The sequence below is a fragment of the Hippoglossus hippoglossus genome, chromosome 20 (assembly GCF_009819705.1).
Source record: "Hippoglossus hippoglossus isolate fHipHip1 chromosome 20, fHipHip1.pri, whole genome shotgun sequence".
NCBI classification, from domain to species: Eukaryota; Metazoa; Chordata; class Actinopteri; order Pleuronectiformes; family Pleuronectidae; genus Hippoglossus; species Hippoglossus hippoglossus.
In genome coordinates, this window is record NC_047170.1 from 9,290,410 (window position 1) to 9,313,371 (window position 22,962).

The window sequence follows — 22,962 nt, forward strand, 5'->3', positions numbered from 1 at the left end:
TAAAGTCCACACTACTTCCCTTTATCGGTTGTTTTTGTTATTTATGTGTCTACACAATGTGCGTTTAAGCAAAAAAATGAATTTGAGACTTTTTCTTTGACAATATTTCACTTTAGTATTTTGCCTGCAGCTCCCAAATAACAGATGCTGTCCCTGAGTGATCTGACACTGAAACTGTGAATTTCAGAATGACACCTCAGATGATGCCCTGACTCTGAGAGATGCTCTCTTTCACACTGAATTTATCAACAATCAGCAGGCTGCTATCAGGCATTAACATTCCTGCTTGGATGACAGATGAACTCTGAGCCAGGTGAATGAAAATGGCGCACGGTGCATTTCTCCACCTGGGTGATGGACTGTCACTGGATGTTTCGGGCAGATTGCTCGTGTCTTCAGCGCTTACAACACTTTGTTGCACTTGTGGCAACGAGCTTCGTCAGCTTCGATTCCAGTGAAGTGTAACTGAACATTTGAATATTTAGTTCTCTCTGTCATTGCGACTGGTAGCAGCAAGGTGAGCGCGTGCGCGTTCCTGCCGGGCGCTGCAGCGTGTGTGAGAGAGACAGAGGGAGAAAGTAAGTCAGAGTTTTGGATTGAGCAGAGTCACAGATGAATCCTTTAATCAGAAACGGAGTTGGCGAGATCAAATATGCAAGATAAAACTTTATGTAGCAATAATAAAGAGGATCTATCTATTTTCTTAAATTTTCCAGTGCCAAGAGCAGAAACGACAACGCTGCAGCTTTTTTATGAGTAAAGTCTTTAATAATTTAGCACTGGGACCGGTTTAATACCAGGTTTCAGTGCCCGTCCCAGACAGTGAATGATATGGGAAAAAATGTTTTTAGTATGGTTACATCATTGCTTACGCTACAGATATTCAAAGTGCAACCTCTTGCAAAACTTTGCAATGTGTTTTGGAAGGTGGGGCTGGGTGATGAGGCCAATAATCAAGTTCAAAATGTTCTCATCAACCGATATTGATAATCATCACATTGTTATTTCTTTCAAGTTTAAAGACTCAATTTTGCTCCTGAGTGAAGTTCCTGGTTTTTAACACCTCACTGTTTGTTGTAGTCAATAAATATTGAACTTTTGTTATATTGCTATTGATGAAAATTATGTTATGATAATTATTGTTTTATCGCTCAGTCCTATTGGAATCGAGCAAGGAAAAATATTAAGGTGACTATTGTGTGAACTGCATTTTCACTTTTGCATGGACAACTAACAACATCAAAACACAGCCTATGATTAAAGCCCAGGCTGAGAACAAACTCCTTTGGGGTTTTTCACAGTTGGTCTGTTTCAACCCCTCGTGAGAACAATTTTGCACACGTCCAATTGAAAAGTGTAATGTGAATTTCATGTCTTGTATTACTGGCGGAATTAGACACAGGTGGAATAAGCATATGAAGCTGAAAACAAACACAGGAAAGATCCCCCACAGATGGCCACTGTCGTATAAGAAACAGATGCTTGACAATTAGAATAGGGACAATTTAAACAAACCAAAGCAGGGACTTGTGATAACAGGGTACGAGACGGCAGCACAGCAGTAGATCAGGAGAGCTTAAATTGAACAAAAACACAAGAATACGTTTAAAGAAAACACGAGGACGAGAGTCAGACGTGATTCCCGGGGCCATCAGTTGTTGAGCCAACAAGCTAATTAAAACTGTCCACTCTGAAGTATATATATTTTGAAAGAATCAGAAAGGCAGAGCGTACACAGCTCTACTTCCCACCTCCTTGTTGACATTATGGGGGAGGAGAGAGCTCCTAACAACAGAAGACCCATTGGTGCCAGAAGCAGAAGCTCTGGAGCATGTCCAGGCAGATGTCAGGGGCCACAAGAAAACTGCTGCTGCAGTGAGACCCGGGCAGGAGGAGTAGCATCAAAGACAAACCATCCTTGACCACGAGTAATCGTCTCATTTGTCTCAATCATCTCATTCGAAAAGAAGGTGGACGCCTGGTCAGGGGCAAGACGGCCGCGCGTGCGGCAAACTGTCAACAAGACGGTGCAGGGAAGGGTGGAGCATCTTTATAGAATCTTCTTTTTGTTTTTCGGTCACCCGATGAAAACAAACTTTTTCCGAGTATCACTGTTTTCGAAGAAGCAAATGTCACGGTTGAGAGAGACAGAAGTCTGCACAAACATCCAGCCGAGGGTCACAGTATTGCAGTAACACTTCTATAAAACCACAACCTAATATTTTCTCTACAATAAATCCAGGCCAAGAGTGGCTGCAGATTTAAGTTGATCACAACGCCAAGGGGGCACTGGCCCCGGCTGAAATCTGATTGGCCCCTGAAGCGGCCCTGTCCTGTCAGCAGTCTTTAAAAACAAATACTCACTCAACAACAATACGAACAATAAATATGACAATTTGTCCAGAAGTTTTATTTTCTAATCTTTTTTGGAGTTTACAATCTGCTTGAAGGAACAATTTTAAAAAAACATTAAAGGATGTGTGGCTTTGCTCAAAGCTATGGAGCTAACAGTATACAAGCAATGACTTAAATGTGCACATTACTGAATCAGGAACTGTGCATGTGTGTTGGACATATAATCGGCCCCTCTGTGTAATTGTGGCCCCTTTATGGCAAAATCCTAGATCTGCAACTGATCAGCAGGTGTCTCCCTTTAGATTCATTAAATGTTTCTATTTATCTGTCCTTTACACAAAAGTTTCTCTCATTGGCTCTATTTCAGGGCTGGTTTTCTGTTCCTCTGCATAATGTCGGGTAATGCCAAGGTTATCATTGGCTGAGGGAGAAAGCAAAGGTAATGTTGCATTATGGGATGCTATCGAATCTTTGACAGAAAGTTAGCAGCGCCTGTTGTGATGCAGCTGATGTCCCTTTACAAATACAATTCTGTTGGAAATGTGATCGCATAAATGTTTTAATCAAGGTTGTGCTTTATAAGCGATTAATCGTGCATCCCTAGTTGAATGCAAGACGTTAGATTATAATCTCAGCAAAGACTGGACAATAACAGGATGTTGAAAAAAGGGGACCTCACTGTAACTCACTCTCCTGCAAACATCTTACCTGGGATATCCTCTGTAATCTGATATCAATTAATCAAAACGATAAAAGTAATGAGCACAGAAGAGGAGGAATAAATGAGGAAGTAAGGGGAAAAAAAGAATTTCTAAGCAAACGGGAATGGCAAAAAACGTTTTATTGCAAATTGACTACATTACAGTTGAGATTGCGTGCGTGTGTGTGCATACAAGCTCCCACTAAAAAGCTCCAGAACACTTTCCGGCAGCCTCCGTAATCCTCCTTTCCCTGCTGTGTGTCAGCAGCTTCAAACATCAAATCAACGGCATACCTGCCTCCGAGTCTCTCCACCTCCTATATGTCATCACGTGGCAACCGTTTTTCACCCTGCTCTCATTTCTCTACCCCAAATCCTTTTTTTCTCTCAAATTTATTTTTCAGCCACTCCTTCCGCCGTCAACTCTCCGTTTGTTTCCATTTCTACAGCACCCCTTCTTTCATTTCATCTCACCGGACATTGTGCTGAACCCTTCAATGGATACAAGACAAGAGCTTTATCTATTTATTTTACTTTATTCTATTTTTCATTCTTCCATCCATTATCTATACGTTTATCCTTTTGAGGGTTGCGAAAGGAGCTGGATTTAGGCAAGAGGCGAGGCCGACAGTCCATCACAGATGTAGAGACATCCCAGTCTGCATGTCTTTGAAAGCTGGAGAACAGTGCCCAGAACTTGCATGTCCACAAAGAAAGACCCTGAGCGGACAGGGATTCAAACCATTGCTCACCATTGCACCCCTGTGTTTCCCCCACATCTTTTGATTTACAACAAAGCTGACTGATATGTGACTGACAGATGTTTCTTGTTGCTCATGCGGTTGCCCTTTAGATTTAGATTTTGGACACATTAAATAGCTCTGAATGTCTCCTCTTGGTTTTGGCCTTGGGTCTCCCCTGTGAAGACTGTTTGTTGATAAAACAGGATGAACGAATATGAAGACAGGAGAGCTCTCTCAGGTAGAAAAGAAGACAAGACATCGGCTAAAGAGAACAGGTAATAACAGCGAACCACAACCCACCGTGAGATGACCACAAGATGCAAACTACTCATCCACAGTAAGAATCGTAAAAAGCCAAATTGGAATTTGCAAAGAACAAGAGATGAACTGCAAAAAAAAATAATGACGGACTGATGAGACCACGATGGACCTCTACCAAAGTGATTGAAAATTCAAAGTCTGGAGAAAGAGAGGATGTGCTCATGATCCAAAGCATACAAGCTCATTCGTGAACCGTGGAGGGGGTGTCATGTCCTGGACTTGCATGTCTGCTTCTGGAACAGATTATCATCCATTATTTATGGATGATGCAACTAATGATGGCAGCATCACAATGAATTCAGAAGTCTTCAGTAACATCTCCTTCCTGCTAATTTGCAAAGAAACGCATCCAAAACTTGTCTGGAGGATTTGCAGCAAGACTGTGGGCCCTGTATCGTACACCCGGTGCAAAGCAGCGCAAAGCATGACCAAAGTGTTTTTGCTACTTTCACACTTACGCATTTGTCATTTTCCCATTCAGCGCTCACGCTGTTTTCATAAAAAATGCACATGCACCCATCTGAGCACAACATAGACATGTTGGTTTTAAAATGCAGTGTGCATTGTTTGTGCAGTGCACTCTGAGAGAAAAGTCTGAAGTAAATGGCGAAGTATATCTCTGTTATTGTGAAGGTGTATTATCAAACCAGTAATGTGAGCCTCCATAAGGACACACACACACACACACACACACACACACACACACACACACACACACACACACGGCCCGTTTCCTATGCAGAGAAGCAAGCTACTGTCCAACCCATCTTAAAATACACACATACATGCTTGAACCATTGTCAGTCACATATGTTAATCAGTTACACATTACATAGACTGTACATACACATTCATAGAGGTTTTGTGCACTGCATATTATACATATATTATACATCGACACAAGCCACAGCAGAGCATCGTATGTGCACGAACGCAAGTACAGTGTTTACTGACAGTTACTCAGGGGCATTTCAGTCTGATGATTAAAGTAACATGCAGTGGGTGCAAAGTACCAAACCACAGCTGCCACAACATCCAACAGCTATGGGAGGGAAGAGAGCAGGAGTGTGAGGGGGACAGAGACAAGATGAGAATGAATGCAAATTAGATGGTAAAGAAGAAAGTGACAAAGGGAATGAAAGTAAGAAAAGAGAGAGTTCAGCAGCTATTTGAGTGGGAGCAGAGCTAAAGATGCCACGATTCATGCTCTTATCATTTCACTTACATTATTATACACACTATCCAAAGCACATGGCCTTAAAGAAATCATATGCTCCCCTGCTGTATTGTTACCTTTACTACACTGTAGTCACTTCGTTATTTTATAAAGGTAATAGACCAAGAGATCCGTCAACCTCCTTAGAGTTGTGTGTCTCCGAAAAACCAGTCAAGTTTCAGATCACATCCATGTTCAAAGAGATAGAAAATGAAACTAAGCGGTGATCAGGACGTTGCAGTTTGTATTGGCAGCCTCGGCAGGTGTCAAGAAACTTAACCACACTCGAACATGAAACATTTGGTGGATGTCTCCTCGTGTTATGGTTTCTACTCAACTGTCGAGAGTCTTTCTCCCCAGTTCCCATGTCCCCGTCCCTGATTGCTGATTTAGGCGCATATGAAATGTACGTCTACGCCGCGACTGATCTATATACAAATTGCCTGTAGACGTTTCTGAGTTGATGTTCTGCCGTGACCTTCAGGATTTGACTGTGCTGCAGTGAGGAAGCCTTAGGCCCTTATAGTCCTTTAAAGAAGGCCAAACATATATGCATTTTAAATGTTATATTTAATTTCTTTCATAAAATAATTACTCATCTAATTCTAATTTTGTAATAATTCTCCTTTAACTCTTTAATTTTAGTCTCCATTTCTATCAAATTGGCTTCAGAAATAATTACTGCCCTAAAACTAATATTTTCTAACTCATTGGTCAGTGTAGAAAATGGCAGGTGAATATAATATCATAATATCTCAAACACAGCATGTGGTTTTGAGATATTCACCACTACACTCCTACTACGACTTCAGGGAGGTGAATGGGATTCTGCTTGTGTCGTTGTTTATATACTTTGTTAGGAAAATGCTTCCAATGAAACATTCTAAAATGGAAATATTGTCATTTACAATTTTGGCTATAAATAAAAGTATTTAAATATGTCAAATACCAGAGAATAACTATATGTACACATCACATTATACCACATACAGAATCAGTACCACCATATTTTTTTGCTGTATTTATTCTCCACACCCTAATAGTGTGCACTGTATGCACTGAAAATATAAAACCCTAAGATGTTTTGTTTTGACGTTGAAAAGAACATTTGCAAATTTGAATATACGCAATAAAAATCAACAAGACACCCTCTCACTAAAAGCCGAAGCTCAGCTGTGTCAACATACATGTGTACAAAGTCTGATCCAACTTCACAACAGTTTAATTCTTTATATACTAACATAAAAAAGAGAACACGTGATATAATTAACTTGTGCCAAGGGTGTTTCATCTCATCCCACACACTCCCCTGGAGTACAAGAACGAAAGGAAAAAACGAAGCTCAATAACTGTCTACTCATAGCAAATTTATGCTCGGGATCAAAACAACATGAATCATTGCAAGAATTTTATTCTTTAAAGCAAGAGTTTAAACAAGCTCGGGATGCAAGCAGCAAGCCTCCTCTGGGCCAGCAAGGCTGTAATGGCTGACAGCCCAAAACTCTTTCTTTATAAGATCATACATTTTTCATCACAGAAACGCTTTGAACCCAAGTGTGGGGGGATCATTTCACTGGACTTCTTAAGAGTCTTAGTGTCACTCGAGAATGGCACAGTGCTGACTCTGGCTTCCCTGAACGAGCACAAATTCAAACAGTAAAAACCAATGCACAAATCAATGAAGACGTACAGTATATCACAAGTTGCACTGCTGCCACTCCAGCAATCCATACGTGCAGCAGTCACACATCAGCGGAAATAACTAATATTCAAAAAAATGTGGTTTCATATTCTGGTCTTTCCTCCCGACCCCAGAGGGAAATCATTACTTCCAGCCTTCTAAATATGCATGTGATTAATTATGCATCTTGTTATCACAAGCTAATCTGCATAGGACTCTCATGTATAAAGTCCCTTTCATTACCATGCAGAAGGCCATCTCACAGGTGTGCTGAGTAAATATACCACACACTGCAGGATGATGAAAAAGAACACACACGCAGACACCCACACAAAAAAGACAAGTTAATAAACCGGAGTTAAGACGCACTCACAGTGTTCCAACAGGCGCGGACACACACGTGTGCTCGCTCAAGTGTATAAACTCCTCGCGCACTTACAGACACTACAAGTGGACACCCACCAAGAGGCCGACACATTATCTAACCCCACTGACATAAGGTCCAAGTCTCCCCGCGTCCGGGCGGCGGTTTGGTCTGTGCCAACTCATTAAGAACACAGCTGGCCATAAGGCAGAGTGAGGTAAGACCACAGGGGTCCTCAGATGGGTGTCTGATTGGATTTTCAATGTTCGACATTATAAAAGGCTCATTGTGGCATGTATGTTTCTCCAATATATGAAATTTGTTAAAAATGCAGCGTCACTCGACTGAAGCAAATTGAGCACGTGGACACTGCAGTATCTCGTAGTGTGTGTTGAAAATTCAGTGGAAGATGTGTCCGCTGTGGATGCAAATTTAAGTTTGTATTACTGGCAGCTAACTGTTGTGCGTGGGGGGGGTTTGGGAGCAGCAACATCAAGAATTTCTTCTCCTTCACTGTACGTCACTTATCTTGACAGAAAACATACTGCTGTCTTTCGTTGTGTATCTCGTAGATTGTATATAAAGATGACACGTTTCCACTTCATCCCACTCTCCACATAAGAAGCCAAAATATCATGGATAGCTCACAATCATGTCGTTTCACCCAATTTTTATATCGACAAGTTAAACAAAACTTACCGGAAGACTTAAAAAAAGTTTTTTACATGTACTTTGACTTTTGTTTGGTCCATGTCCTATTCACTAACATGGAGGGAGTGGGACTTATGACCTATACAGCAGCCATCCACAGCGAATGAGATGCTTTGGCCTCACTTTTGGGGAGCAGTCATGTCGTCCATCTATGTTGTTTTACTTCTTATAGTTTAACAAAAAGTTCTTTACCATGTTTCCAAGATCAAAAATGAACTTTCATACTAAATTTATATATGTTACTTCGACATGAGCAAAGGACAAAAGAAAGACTATAGATTCTGATGATTCTACAAAAAGTAGGAGATTATTTGCTGTGGCTGAAATACGGGGACTCACTCAGGTTCCATTTGAGTCCAGTGGTGATTGTTTGGCACGGCCCTCCCACTGGGATGAGGCTGCACCAGTCCCCCTCCAGACCTGTGTTCATTCCAAGTCGGTGGCTGCCCTGTAGACAGAACAAAAAAAAAAAAAAGAGTATTTGTCTGCATGCTTGTGCATGACAGAGTCAATGACAGGAAGAAACAATGAGAAGGGAAACAAGTTAAAAGAGAAAGTAAATGTAGAGCAAGACTCTTTTTTTTCAGGCCCAAATGAGAAACTTAGCTCCTCCACCCGGGGAACAAAGCTCATTAAAATAAATTATTGCTCTTGTCAAAGTTGCAACCGACTTCCACCTACAACCCACACTTAAAAAGGATGCCTTGCCGTTTTGAATTATATTCTTTTTTCCCCCTGTCTGTAGGGAGTCAAATGTTTTTGTACTGACACCCCAAAACCATCCAAGCAATCTTTTCCCCTGAAAAGCTGGTTGCATTGTTATGAAGTTAATAGCTCACTTCAAATAAATGAGAAGTGCGACAATAGCACATTTTATTAGTATAGAAAGAACATTATCTAATAGTTTTGGGAACGAAGTTGACAAGTGCTCCAAATGTTGTTCAGTGGTGTCTGGGGGACAGAAGCACAAGTGAAGTCTTTTTATAAAGTGCTGTACACAGAAAATTTCAAAATGTCACGGTATTCCTTAGAATAACTAGGTACGAGGTGGTGTCAGACTCTCGAGGCTGAATAATGACACGGCTCTGAATGCGCAGCTTTTAATAAAACCTGATGCTGGGTCAAAACAAAAAAGGTCAAGACAAAGTTTCTCTCATTCACAGTGAACACAAAACAAAGAGAAGAAGAAACAACTCGATCTTGTCGGAGCAAATACACGTTTCTGGTAAGAGAAAAGAGTCGGTGGCCAGAAATGCCTAAATTGTGATAATTATGCTTTAGCAATTATCACAGGAGGCTCACACTATCATAAAGACAAACACATACAGCGGCGTCAATTAAGAGTTTGAAATCTTGAAGGGGCGACACGTTTAAAGCAGAGCTGCCTTTGCTCGGCTTCCTGGAGCTTCGGGGGCCAGAGGGAGGGAATGATGGGGAAATACGACGCTTTGGAGCTTTCCGCATTCAGGAAACATCCCCGAGATTGTTTTTTTCTTCTATATATAAACACAGTCTCTTTGGGTAATTGTGTGAGGCAGTGTATAAAGAAAAAAGTGAAAATGGAGGAGGTGCAAATGAATGAACACATTTTGCAGATCAGGAGGAGGCACTGCTGGAAAACTTGAGAATGCACGTTTTGCAGGTTAAACGCAATAGCAACTTTTTTAACTGAAATAGACGGAAACTGAAGCTCAGATGGAAAAAGTTAAAATTTTTAAAAGATGCTCGGTGACGGTATAAGTCTAAAGCTGTGCTTGAGATCAGTTAAAACTTTATTAGTCCCAGTACGGGGGAATTTGCCCTGCTACTGCAGCAAAGGGGATAGTAAAAATAAGAAACAACAGTAAAAAAAGTTCTAAATAAGTAAACATGCACAGAAGGAAATAAAAAACATAGAAATAATGTTTGCAATGTAAACAATATATACAGTGTATAAAGAATATACATTTTGATAAAAAGGGTACTATGGATTAAGCCATGCTTATAATTTTCAATATACATTTATCCTTGAAGGATACTTCCATTGTGACAATTCTACTATTTATTACTGTATTTATTACTTATTCACATGCTACAACTATCTATTGACGAAGGAGACTTGCCAATTGAAATGATTTTTATACAGCTGCATAAAAAAGACAAATTCAAACGTGTTATTGATGCTTCCAATGAAGGTGAATCGGTTTGCAGATGCTATGATGGGGAAACATGCTTCTGTGCATAGTAGTAATAGAGAATTGAGAATAAGAAACATAAAACTACACCAGAATCTAAAGTCATTCAGGCCTGGTGAGGCCAAAATAGAGGTGAGACAAAATGCTAAAATCAGCATGTTAACATTCTCACAATGACAATGCTGATTTTAAAGCAGGATTAAGATTTATTGCTCGTGTTCAATATTGAATAATTAATAACACAATTAGGAATACCTACATGCGATTGTCATGAATTTTCCTATAATGTTACATTAGCATACAATTTGGAAGGTAATTATCATCAATGTTCCTGTGTGTGCTGAGATATGTGTGAGTAGGTCATTGGATTTTAACGTGGATGCTATTTTACATATGATAATTTTCTGACTGCAGGACACAAGAAATTAATTCCAAAAAAACGTGTAATTACTTGAGTTAGATTTGTTTTCTTTTCTGTTATTTTACATGTTTCACTGCAGTACAGACCAGTTTTATACTTGAACGTCCCCATGTTCCTAACTAGCTCCGGTGCAGCAGGAGTCGGATTGAGGGGACGTACCTCAGGTATCACACTTTATCATTTAAATCAGCTCTTAAGTTTCACTGCTCAAAAGGGCATCAGGTAAACAAGCCTGTAGATTCGACCGGGAGTGTGTGTTTGTGCTTATAGAGTGTTTTATGGCGTGGATTGGGCTGACACAGCGCTGTGTAGTGTTTGTCCCACACTACAGCTTTTCTTAGGTGTCCTCAGGGGCCGGGGGCGCAAGTTCTGCTTGATCCTCCGAGCGAGTCTCAACGGAGCAGACAGGAAGGGAAAGACAAACTAAACAGACAAATTCAGAGCAGGTTTTGTCTTTTTCTTTTAATCAGACCCAAAATGAGTAAATTTAGCATCACTTTGGGACCGAGGCAGATTAAGACATGTAGGGACTTTGAATAAACAAGCCTGCAGTCCTCTTCAGTGTCCCTGATTTAATAAAAGACATGATAATTATACAATGCCCTGAGCAAGCTATAGAAAAAAACAATACTTCTACATATGTTCCAAGGATAGTACATCAACACTCTGATGCCTTGTATAGGGAAAAAAAATGATTACATAAAAGTCACAGACGAGTTTTGATAAATTAAGGCACAAAGAAGTAGACCTGTGTTATTTTCTAAAATAAAGTCGTGTAATGACATATTGAATTAATAAGCCTAAGTTTAAGACTACATACGTTTTTTTTCAGGTGACATCATTTGCAAAATGGACCTGATTTAGTTCTAGTCTTAATTTGTTTGTTGTGCGGGTAAGTGTTTGTATAGAACATGAAGACCTATGCATGCACTGATTGTATCACCAAATCCTGAAGCTGAGCACGCAACAAAGCCGTGATTGCATGGAATGTGGGTGGTGAGGATATTTGGCAAAAGTTGTAAACACCTCAATTACAGATGTTAAGTTGAACGAGTCGAACGGGGGGGCCTCGCGAAGGTTGCCTTCACCTTCATGTACAGGCGTCTGCGTTCATCAGTTGCTGGCGAATTGGAGCCGCGTTGACAAACGAGCTTAATTTACCGTCGCTGAAGTAAGATTAATTGGAGGTGTCGAGGTATGAAGCAGCAAATGACAACACGCCTTCGGAATAATGACAAGACGTGGGGAGGGAGTGCACGCGGGAAGAAGTTCACGTACTTACTTAAACGTATTACGAGGGTGCCATCAGAACGTGAGACAGTTAGCTGCTCGCCCTGACACAATATCACAAATAAACAACATGGGGGGGGAGAAGGGGAGGTTAAAACAAGAGCAGTGTATTTCCCAAAAGGAGGCTGCTCGGCCCACTTGTAAATTCAATCAACTGAGGAGCATGAGGAAGTGGCTGGCATCGAGGAAAAACAATTTGGGAGCAAAAGAGACTCTCTCTCTCTCTCTCTCTCTCTCTCTCTCTCTCTCTCTCTCTCTCTCTCTCTCTCTCTCTCTCATGCATAACAGTAAATTGGGGCACCATAAGAGCAGAGGAGTGTGTGTGTGTGTGTGTGAGTGTTTGAAGTGATTACTTAACAAAGAAACAAAGTGTTCAATACTTCAATCAAGGTGGAAGCAGAACAAGGAAAAGAACAGTTTTGAGAGAGAACAGAAAGTGAAGGGAAGGACTGGGAGAGGAGTGATAGAAGTGGTGGGAGATGTTAGAGCAGGAGATCAGCGTGTTAATGTGGCGCGGTGGAAATACAGCGTGGGTCTGCCTGTGTGTTTAGTTTTTTCATATGCAACAGACAGACACAGACACAGTTACACAGACATATGTCCACTTTTAGATTCAGGCAAAGAGAAATACTGGGAATAAGAAGCAACAACCAGTCTATTCAGAGAGAGAAGTCCTCCAGTTATTTGTTGTGTTACACTATACCTGTAAAAATAGCTAACTGGCTTTGTCGCTCAAAGGGGAGAAAATCCAAGAAGAAGGGCACTCAGTAGAGAGCAAACCTCATTTAAACTCACTGTCCAGATATTTATTTGGATCTGCACCAAATTGCACACGTTCATAGATATCAGTCCTCTAAACATGCCCGATTTTTTTCATCAACATCCAGGAATTATGCAAAAATCCTGGATAAATTTAAGAGGTTCTTTCCTGACCCCGACTGTATCCTTCCACCAAGTTTTGTGCTCATCCGTACAGTTAGTTTTTTGTCTAATTCTGGTAAATAACAAGTAGACAGACAAACAAATAAACAAACACTCAACACACAGTTGAAAACATAACCTCCTTGGTGGAGGTAAAAAGTAGACAGAACAAAAACATAAACAGAGTGGGAATTCAACTCAGAATTGAAGGCTATGCGCTCTCACTAGTCCTGTGTGTTTGCGATACACTCACAGGTCGGAGTAGATATGCCAGACTCGTCCCCTGTATGATCATCACGGGCAGCTGTGTCATGGACAGAGCGTGGTGGAGCGTCTCCACAGATGCCATGGTCTGGTCAAATCTGCCCGCCAGACCGCCCAGGGTCACTATCGCATCCACCTGGAAAGACAAGCAGAGTTTAATAAGTAACAGAAAGAAATGTCACGGTTTGAAGTAGTGGGTTTGTTTTTCTGGCAGCATTCTGCTGAAGTGACGGGGGAAGAGGACTTCTTTTTTCAGCTCGTGGAAAAAGTGATTTAGCTGGCTGCAGGAGGAGGAGGAATGAAAGAGAAATACAAAAAACGGATATATTTTTTCTCCTGCATTTGCACTCAAATAATACACATTTTGGCAGACAATTTCACTGATTGCATGATGGAAACCATTATTTCGGGAACATCAATCCTGTATCAGAAAAAATTACGGATTTATAAATGGATGGATGGTGCAAAACATGAAGAAAGTCAGAATACTTGGTTATGGCTATTTGAATTTAACATGTTTTGTTGAGGATCACAATAACATTTTTTACGGCATTACTCAGTCAACAGGCGCAAAATCGACTGAAGCTGAAGAAATTTGGAAACAAATTCTAAGAAAGGAGGACGGCAGATAAGAAAGCTGAAGACAGGTCTAAATATTTAATGTGCCACATTGGGTGAGGTCTTCAGCTTTTTGAAAATGGGGCGTCACATCACCAAGATGGAATAAAAATCAAGCAATAACGATCTATTGCTCCTTTCAGAAAAACAGACAAAACACCTGGGTACACCCAATGTTGAGGGAGATTTTGGGACCTTAAACTGCACCAAAGCTGCTTCAGGATGTCTGTCCTTTTAAAGACAAAACAAAAATTGTGAGCAATGGCTAAAGACAAATATCTCCAATAAATCGGAGACTGGATGGAAGAGCATTGACTGAATACGTCTTCGAGAAATTTGAATAACGTGTGAATTATTAGCATGAAAAAAGCATCTAGACTTGGGATGTTTTTTATTAAAACAAAAAACAATGACGATTTGATCCATTTAACAAAGTATCTGTGTTAATCTGTGTAACCAAAAGCTCTATGCTACGGGGTCCACTGTGGCCCATAAACCACTGAAACCACACCAGTAAGCCACACTATTTCAGTGGGTGGCTGGTAACTTTTTACAGTACCATGAACACAGGCACTGTTGTTTATTTATCAGTCAATCCTACATATTGTTAACCCTACTGGTGCCTTTGATATTCACAAGAAAAAACTAATCTTCAGCTGAAAATCTATAGTGTTTTATAGTATATAGTGCTGGAGTTAAGAGGGGATATTGGTAACATGGCTTTCCATCTTCAACTGGAAGTAATTAAGTTCAGTGCCACAGTGGAATTATCAAGAGATGGACAAATGCTTTATAAGCCTTGGTCTTATTGTTGAAAAATACCACCAACCATTTATGAGGAAACAATAACAAACAAGCACCACAACAAATCCCATTGGGGCCATTAGGGCTTTGAACAAAGAGCTAATAGAAAGAAACACAATGAAAGGACACGCATACATAATTAGTGACCAAACAATGAATTCAGGCCGCTTCACTGAGGGTAAACAGCAGCCTCTTAAATTAAGAGGTGAACGTGTTAACAGCGAATAAGTGGATCGCTAAAGAACTAATAGAATTTCCTGCAACCTCAAGAGCCCCAAAAAGGTTTCTTTTCATAAACTTTGAGCCAGCAGTTTGCCCAAGTATAATATTTACAGCTCTCAGCAGTTACATCCTTATACAAAGTCCCCGAGCAGTCAGGCACCGCTGCCGACAGCTTTAAAACCCAGCAGAGTCTAAAGGGCAGAGGCGCTGTCACAGGCTGACAGCCGACAGTCACAGCGGCACGGAAAATCAACTAAATACTCCCCGTCACACTCGCTTCACTTCGGTGTTTCCACTTGATCCATTCACTGTAAACAAATAAACAGCAGGTCGGAGGTAAAATTATTTTTCTCTTGCATTTGCTGATGTTTATTATTGCTCGGGCCGCAGCTTATAACACCGGGGGTGGGGGAAGCAGCCAATTATGAGTATTTTACTTCTCTGATTAAAAATGAAAACTCGATACTCTTTCCACTGTAGCTCCTGATCAGTCCCATCATACTGACTACATCCTTTTGCTGCAGTAACAGATGTGTGACTATTTTCTATTCTTGCATATAAGTGGATATGCATACATTTTAAACTACAGCACAAGAACGCGTCACTTTTAAAAGCATTTTCGCTTCCGCCTCACTACTTGAAGCCTCTTACAAGGGAACAGACCAAACTTGATTGTAATGTAACTCGCATCCTGCCTCGGGAGAAGAAGTTAAAGCAAAACCAAGAGCTGAGTCTGAGGTTATTTCAACATCTGGCTCACACCCCCATATGCAGAGGCATGGCCGACACTGTAAACAACAACACTTAGGAAACAAACTCCCCTCTGTGAGAGAGAGAGAGAGAGAGAGAGAGAGAGAGAGAGAGAGAGAGAGAGAGAGAGAGAGGGGGGGGGGGGCTGCTGTAATAAAAAAGAAAATGATGAAAATGTGAAACTCACTGCATTTATCTACATGCACAAGTTGCTCAAAAACAGGTTGGAACAAACATTAATATTTCCAATCTGACACCAGGTCTTACAGGAAGAGGATGGTGTAATTCATTTTGGGGGTTTTCACATCTGAAAGTCCGGACCACGGTTTGTATCTTTTTCGTTTTGGTTTCACATTGGGATTTAGGGAACGCACTTGAGACGTTTGTATGACATGCGTACGTCCCCTCATCATCGCTTCCTTAGGCTGCATTGTTGTTGTCTTGATTGTTACGGTTGTAAATGGCCGCTTGCCTGCTGTCTGTGTGACAATTCAGCAGGTAAAACCTTTTTTCTGTTTGAATGGAGAAAATGAATAACCCTGTTTATTTTGTTGATTTCTTTGCCACTGTAACATTGTTATGGTTTTACTACCAGCATCACCAGCTTCAGTCTCAGTACTCCACACTAGTTTGAATACACTTAATGACCGTCCTCATCGTTATATATATACATTATATCATCGAAGGCGAAGATGGCATCCAGTCTTACAAGCTGCTTCCTGCTACTTTTTCTCTACTATTGCTCAATGCTGTCTCAACCTCCTACCATTGGTTCAAAAGTCTTAACTTTCCACTGTGCAAACAAACTATATCCCAGATCAGTTTGATCCGAGACCAAGACCACCTCTTTTGGTCGGACTAAATTTTAGTTCTTTGATCCGGACCGTCGTCCGAGGCACCCTTCACACCTGTTATTTTGGTTTGGACTACATTGAAAATTCCGAGGGCACGGATCAAACCAAGAGGGTGAGAAAGCCCCTCTAGTATTAACAAATCCAATAATAAGACCTTCTTTCTCAGTCTGTAATACTGTGTATTCTCTGTACTCTGCCTAAAGTCCATTCAAAGGGGTTAAAAAAACCTCTGTAATTACTTTAAAAAACTTCCCTTGAACAGAAACATTCGGAGCCTTAATAATCCAACAGTGCAGGTCTATTAAGTTACATCTATCTATGGTAGAAAGAAGAAAATACTTTTTGGTTTTGCTCTTTTCATGTGAGTTATTTTTCAAACATGAAACAATAGAACATTTATCTGATTTATCCTTTAATTCGGAGCTCTTATCTACACTAGACATAGCTCCTTTGCCCATCCATCAAACCATCCTCCAAATTAATCTCTGATGTCTGTCCTGGCTTTATTACGGCTTCCCCAAAAAATAGTTTTTTAAAGACTAGAGGAATGAGAAAGGGTTGGGGGGGGGGGTTGGGGGTCAAGTCACGGCAAGTCACCAAAACCAGGCAGAAAAAGCTCTGAGAAAGGAAGGAATGCTGTGAGAGTAAAAGAAGCAATGACTACAGACAACTGCGATGTTTCAACTTCCGATGACACACTCGCTCGATCAATCTTCCGCTTTCCATCAAAACTTCTGTTGTGTCTGCTACGCATTTCAAAGTCTATATAACTGCTTGAACTTTTATTTGTTCCTTTTTCACGTCTGTTTACTTGAAAAAGAAAAAGCATGGCAAGGACAATGTCGAATGAAGGGAGATGTTCTGTCTCCTGATTGGCTGCACTGGGGGGGGGATCAACACAAAAACACGACTCTTTTCTTTGGGCACGATGAACAGACAAGCGGATAAAGAGAGAGGACAATTAAAACAGTAGCGCTGCTTGTGCCTGCAGCAGTGAAGCGAGGAGAGAGGCTAACGAGGACAGAGCAGTGGGACGACAAACAGGCCAGAACACACTCATACCGCCAGACAAGTGGGTACACACTTGCAGTACAGTACATGCACACATTTCAACAAGTACATACTCAAACATATGTTAACGTGCAGGGGACTGTATGCACACACGCACAGACGCACTTTTGAATTCACACGCTGAGAGGTAAACATGCAAACATACATCTACAAATATACGGTGCAATATATGTATACACAAACAAACACATACACACACACACACACACACACTTCAATCCTCTCATACCATACTTTGGTCCTAGCAAAATGCTCAGTATACTGCATTCTGTCCCTCTGTTATTATTTCATTTAATTCATTTAAACAGGCAATAGAAATAATTGAAGGTGGGCAGAAGTGAGCACGGCATGATGTTAAATAATTAGGTTAAGTCGTGCTTCAAGCCCAATGTACTACACAGGTTCTCCTCATTGTTGATCTCAAGCACATCTAATGCATTTGCCAAAAACAATAGAGGCAATTCCTGAGACTCCAAAGGGTTCAGGTCTCTTGGAAAGCGGCAAACATGTCCCGCCTGTACAGATGAACCAGTTTCAGTCTTTAGGAATCTGGCCACGTTCGTACCAGGGTGTGTAACAAAGGTGTCTAGTTCACGATGAAATGTCCTGCTGTCCTTGGTGTGATTTTTTTGGTGTGATGGACAAAATAAGATTTGACATTCCAGCAAAGGCAGAGGAATTTTGCTCCAGTAACATCGAAGCGACCTGAATTGTGCTGACAGGCTGAACGCCAATCAATAAGCTCCGAGGGCATTCGGATAGAGTTGGACTTTGTCAAATACTACACTGTCATGCATGAGTATGAGATAGGGGGAAAGCTCTGTTGTACAGTTATAGATACCTGCTGCTTGCTTCATTTGGGGAGGTAAACAAAATTGACCGCATAAATCATGGGTGGGCACAGCTACTTCAATCCACAAAAAGTCCACTTCTTTCCTGCAGACCTTATTTTTTGGGGGCCATTATATTACATGTCCTGAGGGGCCACAAATAGCTCTGTTTTTTAGTCTTTATACTCAATATTTAATATTAAAAGGGCCCTTGACCAGTGTGATTGACCACAAACTGGACCACTCCAGTCCTAAAAACCCAGCCCCTCCTCTAAAGTGTCCAAAGACACATTGAAATAAATGAACCAAATAGGATCATTTGGTTCCCTAGGATCATGGATGTTCATTTATCCAAGGACAAATACATTTTTATTGTTCTCTCACATTACTAACCCACCAAAATAGATACTTTTTTAATCAACAAGAGAAGTCTTTCAAAACTAAAGTATATTAAGCTAGTGTGATCTAGGACCAAACTGTTGTCTTGGTATAATTGTCCTTTTCATCATCTGCCACCCGACGCCTCATATGGAGGCTAAATTCCTCTTTATTACTTGACAATTAACTTTGTGATCACATATTATGAACATCGACTGATCACTCCCTAAAAAATTTATACAAATAAAATTCTGTTTCTCCTTCAGTGCTTTTGGAAATAATTATTTCTTATCATGCAGTTAAACAACACTGGACACAACAACTCACAGTTAATTAACCTGGACCCCGAGACAGAGTTCAATTTGATTTCTACTGCAGAAACAAAACAACTGTTGCTCCATGCATGTGCTACTTTCTATGAATATGGAGGCGAAGCAAGTCGGCTCCTTACTCATAAATAAATGCAAGTCTGCGTTACATGTTAGATCCCAAATTGTGGGACACTTTGCCTATCTGTATTATTTAGAAGCCCCTATAGGGACATATTTTTCTTATATTTTTCTTACTAACTTCGAAATTCTTTCTATTAGTACAAATCTGGATTAAGGCAAATCCTTCAAAATGAAAGAATTGGTAAGCTCTATTCAAAGGATTCCTGCAGGCTTTCTGCTTCCGAGCATCAATCTCACTTTTATTAAAACCCAGCAAGGAGGCTACAAAGTCTAATTCCTATCAACCTTTTTCACATTTAAAAGCAGCTGGTAAAATACCGGCAAGCATGCCGTGCGGACACTGTTTTTGGTGAACATTATTTCAGAGGATCAGTCGAGCATCATAGAGAGTTATCTTTCTTTTTCTAATAAACGTCAGCTCCTAAATATTATTTATAACACATTCCCCTTAAGCGCTAAAGAGGTAGTTTTACTCATTAGCTGGAAAAAGCATTCAAAAGGGTGGAAAGGGGATCTTTATTTGCTGCATTGAAAAGATGTTCTCCTCTTTTTAGCCGGCAGATTCCAATGGGTAAAAATTCATGTTTAGCCCTGACTTATTTATCCATTTATGTGCTAGCATCTTTCTCTTACCAATATTTTTTTTATTCAGTTGACAGCTTGATTTCATCCTTTATATGGAGGAGCTGCACTCCACACATAAATGAGGCTTTTATTCAGAGAAGTATGCCAAAGGGGGGGGGGACCAAGCTCTTCCAAATGTATGTCTAAAAGATTAATATTGGCTACACCATCCAGACAAAAGCTGGTGTGCTGGTGTGCGGAGGCTGACTCTTTTTCATTTGAAACTTTTCCTCCCAAGAAGATGATAAATGTGAACTCTGTGAACGCACAGTCTCCAGTTGACCCTAACACACATGTTTTGGTCATGTCTTAAATGGATGTGTTTCTGAATTAATCTCTTACATCATTGGGGTGGAGGTATACCTGGTGTAGGGATAGTTATTTCTATTTGTGGAGTGCCAGACCCGGCGGAAAGATTCACATCGAGGTAACTAAACATTATTGCTTTCAGTTCTCGCCATCCTTCTCCATCCAGCAGGATATTACTTGTTTGGCAGACCCGTCCACATCCCTGATAGGGGACGGGTGACAAAGACGAGGATGTTACCATTTTTTAAATTTCAGATTTCTTTCTCTTTAGCCCATTTAATTGTGATCTATTTATTCATCTTTATATTTAGTGTACAGTTGTTACAACTGTCATTATTGTTAATTTTGATTTTTTTCTTTTATTATTTTGTTCCCTTAAAATAAAATGTCTTTTGCATTGTTAATGGTTGAGGGTTAGTTGGGAGAGAAGCGAGAGGAAATTAGAGGGACAATCATTTTCTTTAATATCGTAACTGTATGCTTTTGTTTACCTGATGTAACCCCTAATAAAAAACAAGTATAAAAAACGTTATGTTTTTATATGACCTATATACATATTCACAAAGTGTTGAAGGGAGCAAATGCTGCAAAGAAAAGAGGAAATTAATACCAACAGGCCACGAAAACTGATCGCCAGGCTACAATCACTTGCAGGGACACAGACAGACAAACACCAGTTCAGAGGCAAGGTAAATATTAGCCAGGCTGAGGGGAAACAAAGGCCCATGGAAAGAGAGGACAAAAGTATCTTCTCTTAGAGCCTGACACCAGAAAACTGAGTGACAGGTATGGCAACACGTGTGCAAGCATGATTACGAGCATGTTTGTGTGTCTGTAAGCGTCTTCTCCGTGGTCTTCCATCAGCTTCGAGCTGTTAAGTGATTGGGGCACTCGGCAGTGATTGGAGCGACACCCAGCACGCTACTTAAAAGTCCTAATAATGCAGAAAATAGAGACAGAAAAAGAAGCAAAACGAGAGGGGGAAGAGATAGACAGAAAAAGATTTTCCATGATTTCCCATGATTTCCCATGACGCGACTCAACTTGACAATGGCTATTGTTAAAATGATTGAAATTGAAAAAAATACAGTTAATTATATTACATGATGTGGATTCTGGCAATGGAAACTGAGTCAATATCGGGATCTGATCGCTGTGTGTGTCTGGCTCTGCAGCAGCTGACTGGGTTCCTGGCTTTGTTCTGGCTGGCAGCTCATTCTGGCATTTCAGAGATCAGGCCGTTAGGAAAAAAGCTTTACACTAAAGATAGCAACAAAAATCAAGTATTTTATTTAATGACACAATTACAGGTTGAGTTCTGCGTGTGGGTGTAAACATGGCTAATGGTATTCCTGTGATATTCCACTTAGTTCTTCAGGAAATGTTGATGAGCATTAATGCTCTTTCCTAGCAACACACTGTTTGATATGCACACACCCACACACATTCACACTTGAGATCTGCCTGCAGTCAACCGCAGTCCAACACAATTGACCTATGAGCAGCTCATCCTAAGTAGCTCAGGACGAAAAGCCTTTAGAGGCCGAGGGAGAGGAGAGCTTTGCTTATTAATTTTACCCAACGTTAAATCTGCTTCTACTTATTTTAATGACGGTAACTTTTTCAAAACTAATTTTGCGACATTCATATGATCAAAAGCAACCGCACTAAAGGATTAGTCAAGATTTGGGACTGATATGATATCAAATATGTCTGCTGTTTATAAGCTGGAGTCAGAACTATTGGCAAGCCCAGTTTCTTTGCTTTTGTTCTACATTTGAGTTGAAGATCGAAAGATGAATAAGACAAGTATTAATTATTTCCTCTTTTAATTCCTGTGATTTACATCTACCTGTGTTAAACAACTCACAACATAGCACCTCTTAAGTTTGCATATTTCAAGGGAGGAAAAATACTGAAACTTGTGACTGACAGATGTTTGCCCAGATGCTGCCTGTTAGGTTGACTGTTTAATCATTAAACTGCCCTGAATATTTACTCTTTGTTTTAGTCTTTGGTTTCACCTGTGAAGAAAGAATCTGTTGTAGAAAGGACAAAGCAACATAAAGAGCAGGGAGCTCACTGTGGGAGAAAAGCAGGCCATTTGGAATCGGAGAAAAAGAAGAAATCGATCAGAGCCATTACACAAACATTGGACACAGCCAATACAACCATTTGGAATGTCCAGAAAAAGAAAGAAACTCCTGCGGTAGTGAGAGAACAGACATTGAGCGGGTCGGTCAAGGACAACAACAACAGCTGATGACAGAAACACTGTGAGAGCTGTGAAGAAAAAAAGCCCAAAACAATAGTCAGTGACATCACCATCAATCTCTACAGGGGTGAAGGTAGAACAATCCGCTGTTCGAAGACGAATCTGGGAGCAGAAGTGAAGACGCCACAATACGCAAACATCTCACAAGAGTCAGAATCACGAGGCCTGATTGAAATTTGCATTTGAAAGCAACGAGATGAGCCGAAAAAAGTTCCGGACTGACGGATCAAACGAAGATTAACCGCAGAGGAGATGTGCTCATGAGCCAAATCATACAAGCTCACGTTGGAGGTGGTGTCATGGTTTGGGCTTGCATGTCTGCTGCTGGAACAGGCTCCCCTAATCTTTATTGATGATGTAACGTAAGATGGCAGCGGCAGAATGAATCCGGAGCTCTGCAGAAACACTTTGTCTGCCAGTTTCAAAAAGGATCGGAGGGGGGGGAGGGGGGAATTTCAATCGTGTAGCAAGACGATGACCCGAAGACACACTGCTAACACGACAAGGGACTTCATCAAGGGGAGGAAGGTTTTAGGCCAAAGTCCATTCCCGGTCCTTAATGCAGAGGAGACTGAAGAAAGAAACCCCCAGGTAACAAACAAGAGCTGAAAAAG

The 22,962-nt window shown here is 40.7% G+C and overlaps 1 protein-coding gene across 2 annotated transcripts in view; it reads right to left on the bottom strand.

Annotated features, from left to right (window-relative positions):
• tpk1 (thiamin pyrophosphokinase 1) overlaps positions 1 to 22,962 on the bottom strand; it is a 71,984-nt gene that overhangs the window by 15,468 nt on the left and 33,554 nt on the right. For both annotated transcript variants that reach the window (XR_004612328.1, XM_034572451.1), the window contains exons 7-8: positions 13,151 to 13,297; positions 8,431 to 8,539 (exon numbers count right to left, since the gene is read on the bottom strand). Coding sequence is in view for 1 of the 2 variants with exons in the window: in XM_034572451.1 (XP_034428342.1) it covers positions 8,431 to 8,539; positions 13,151 to 13,297 (256 nt within the window). In the remaining variant the exon portion in view is untranslated. The remainder of the gene's footprint in view (positions 1 to 8,430; positions 8,540 to 13,150; positions 13,298 to 22,962) is intronic.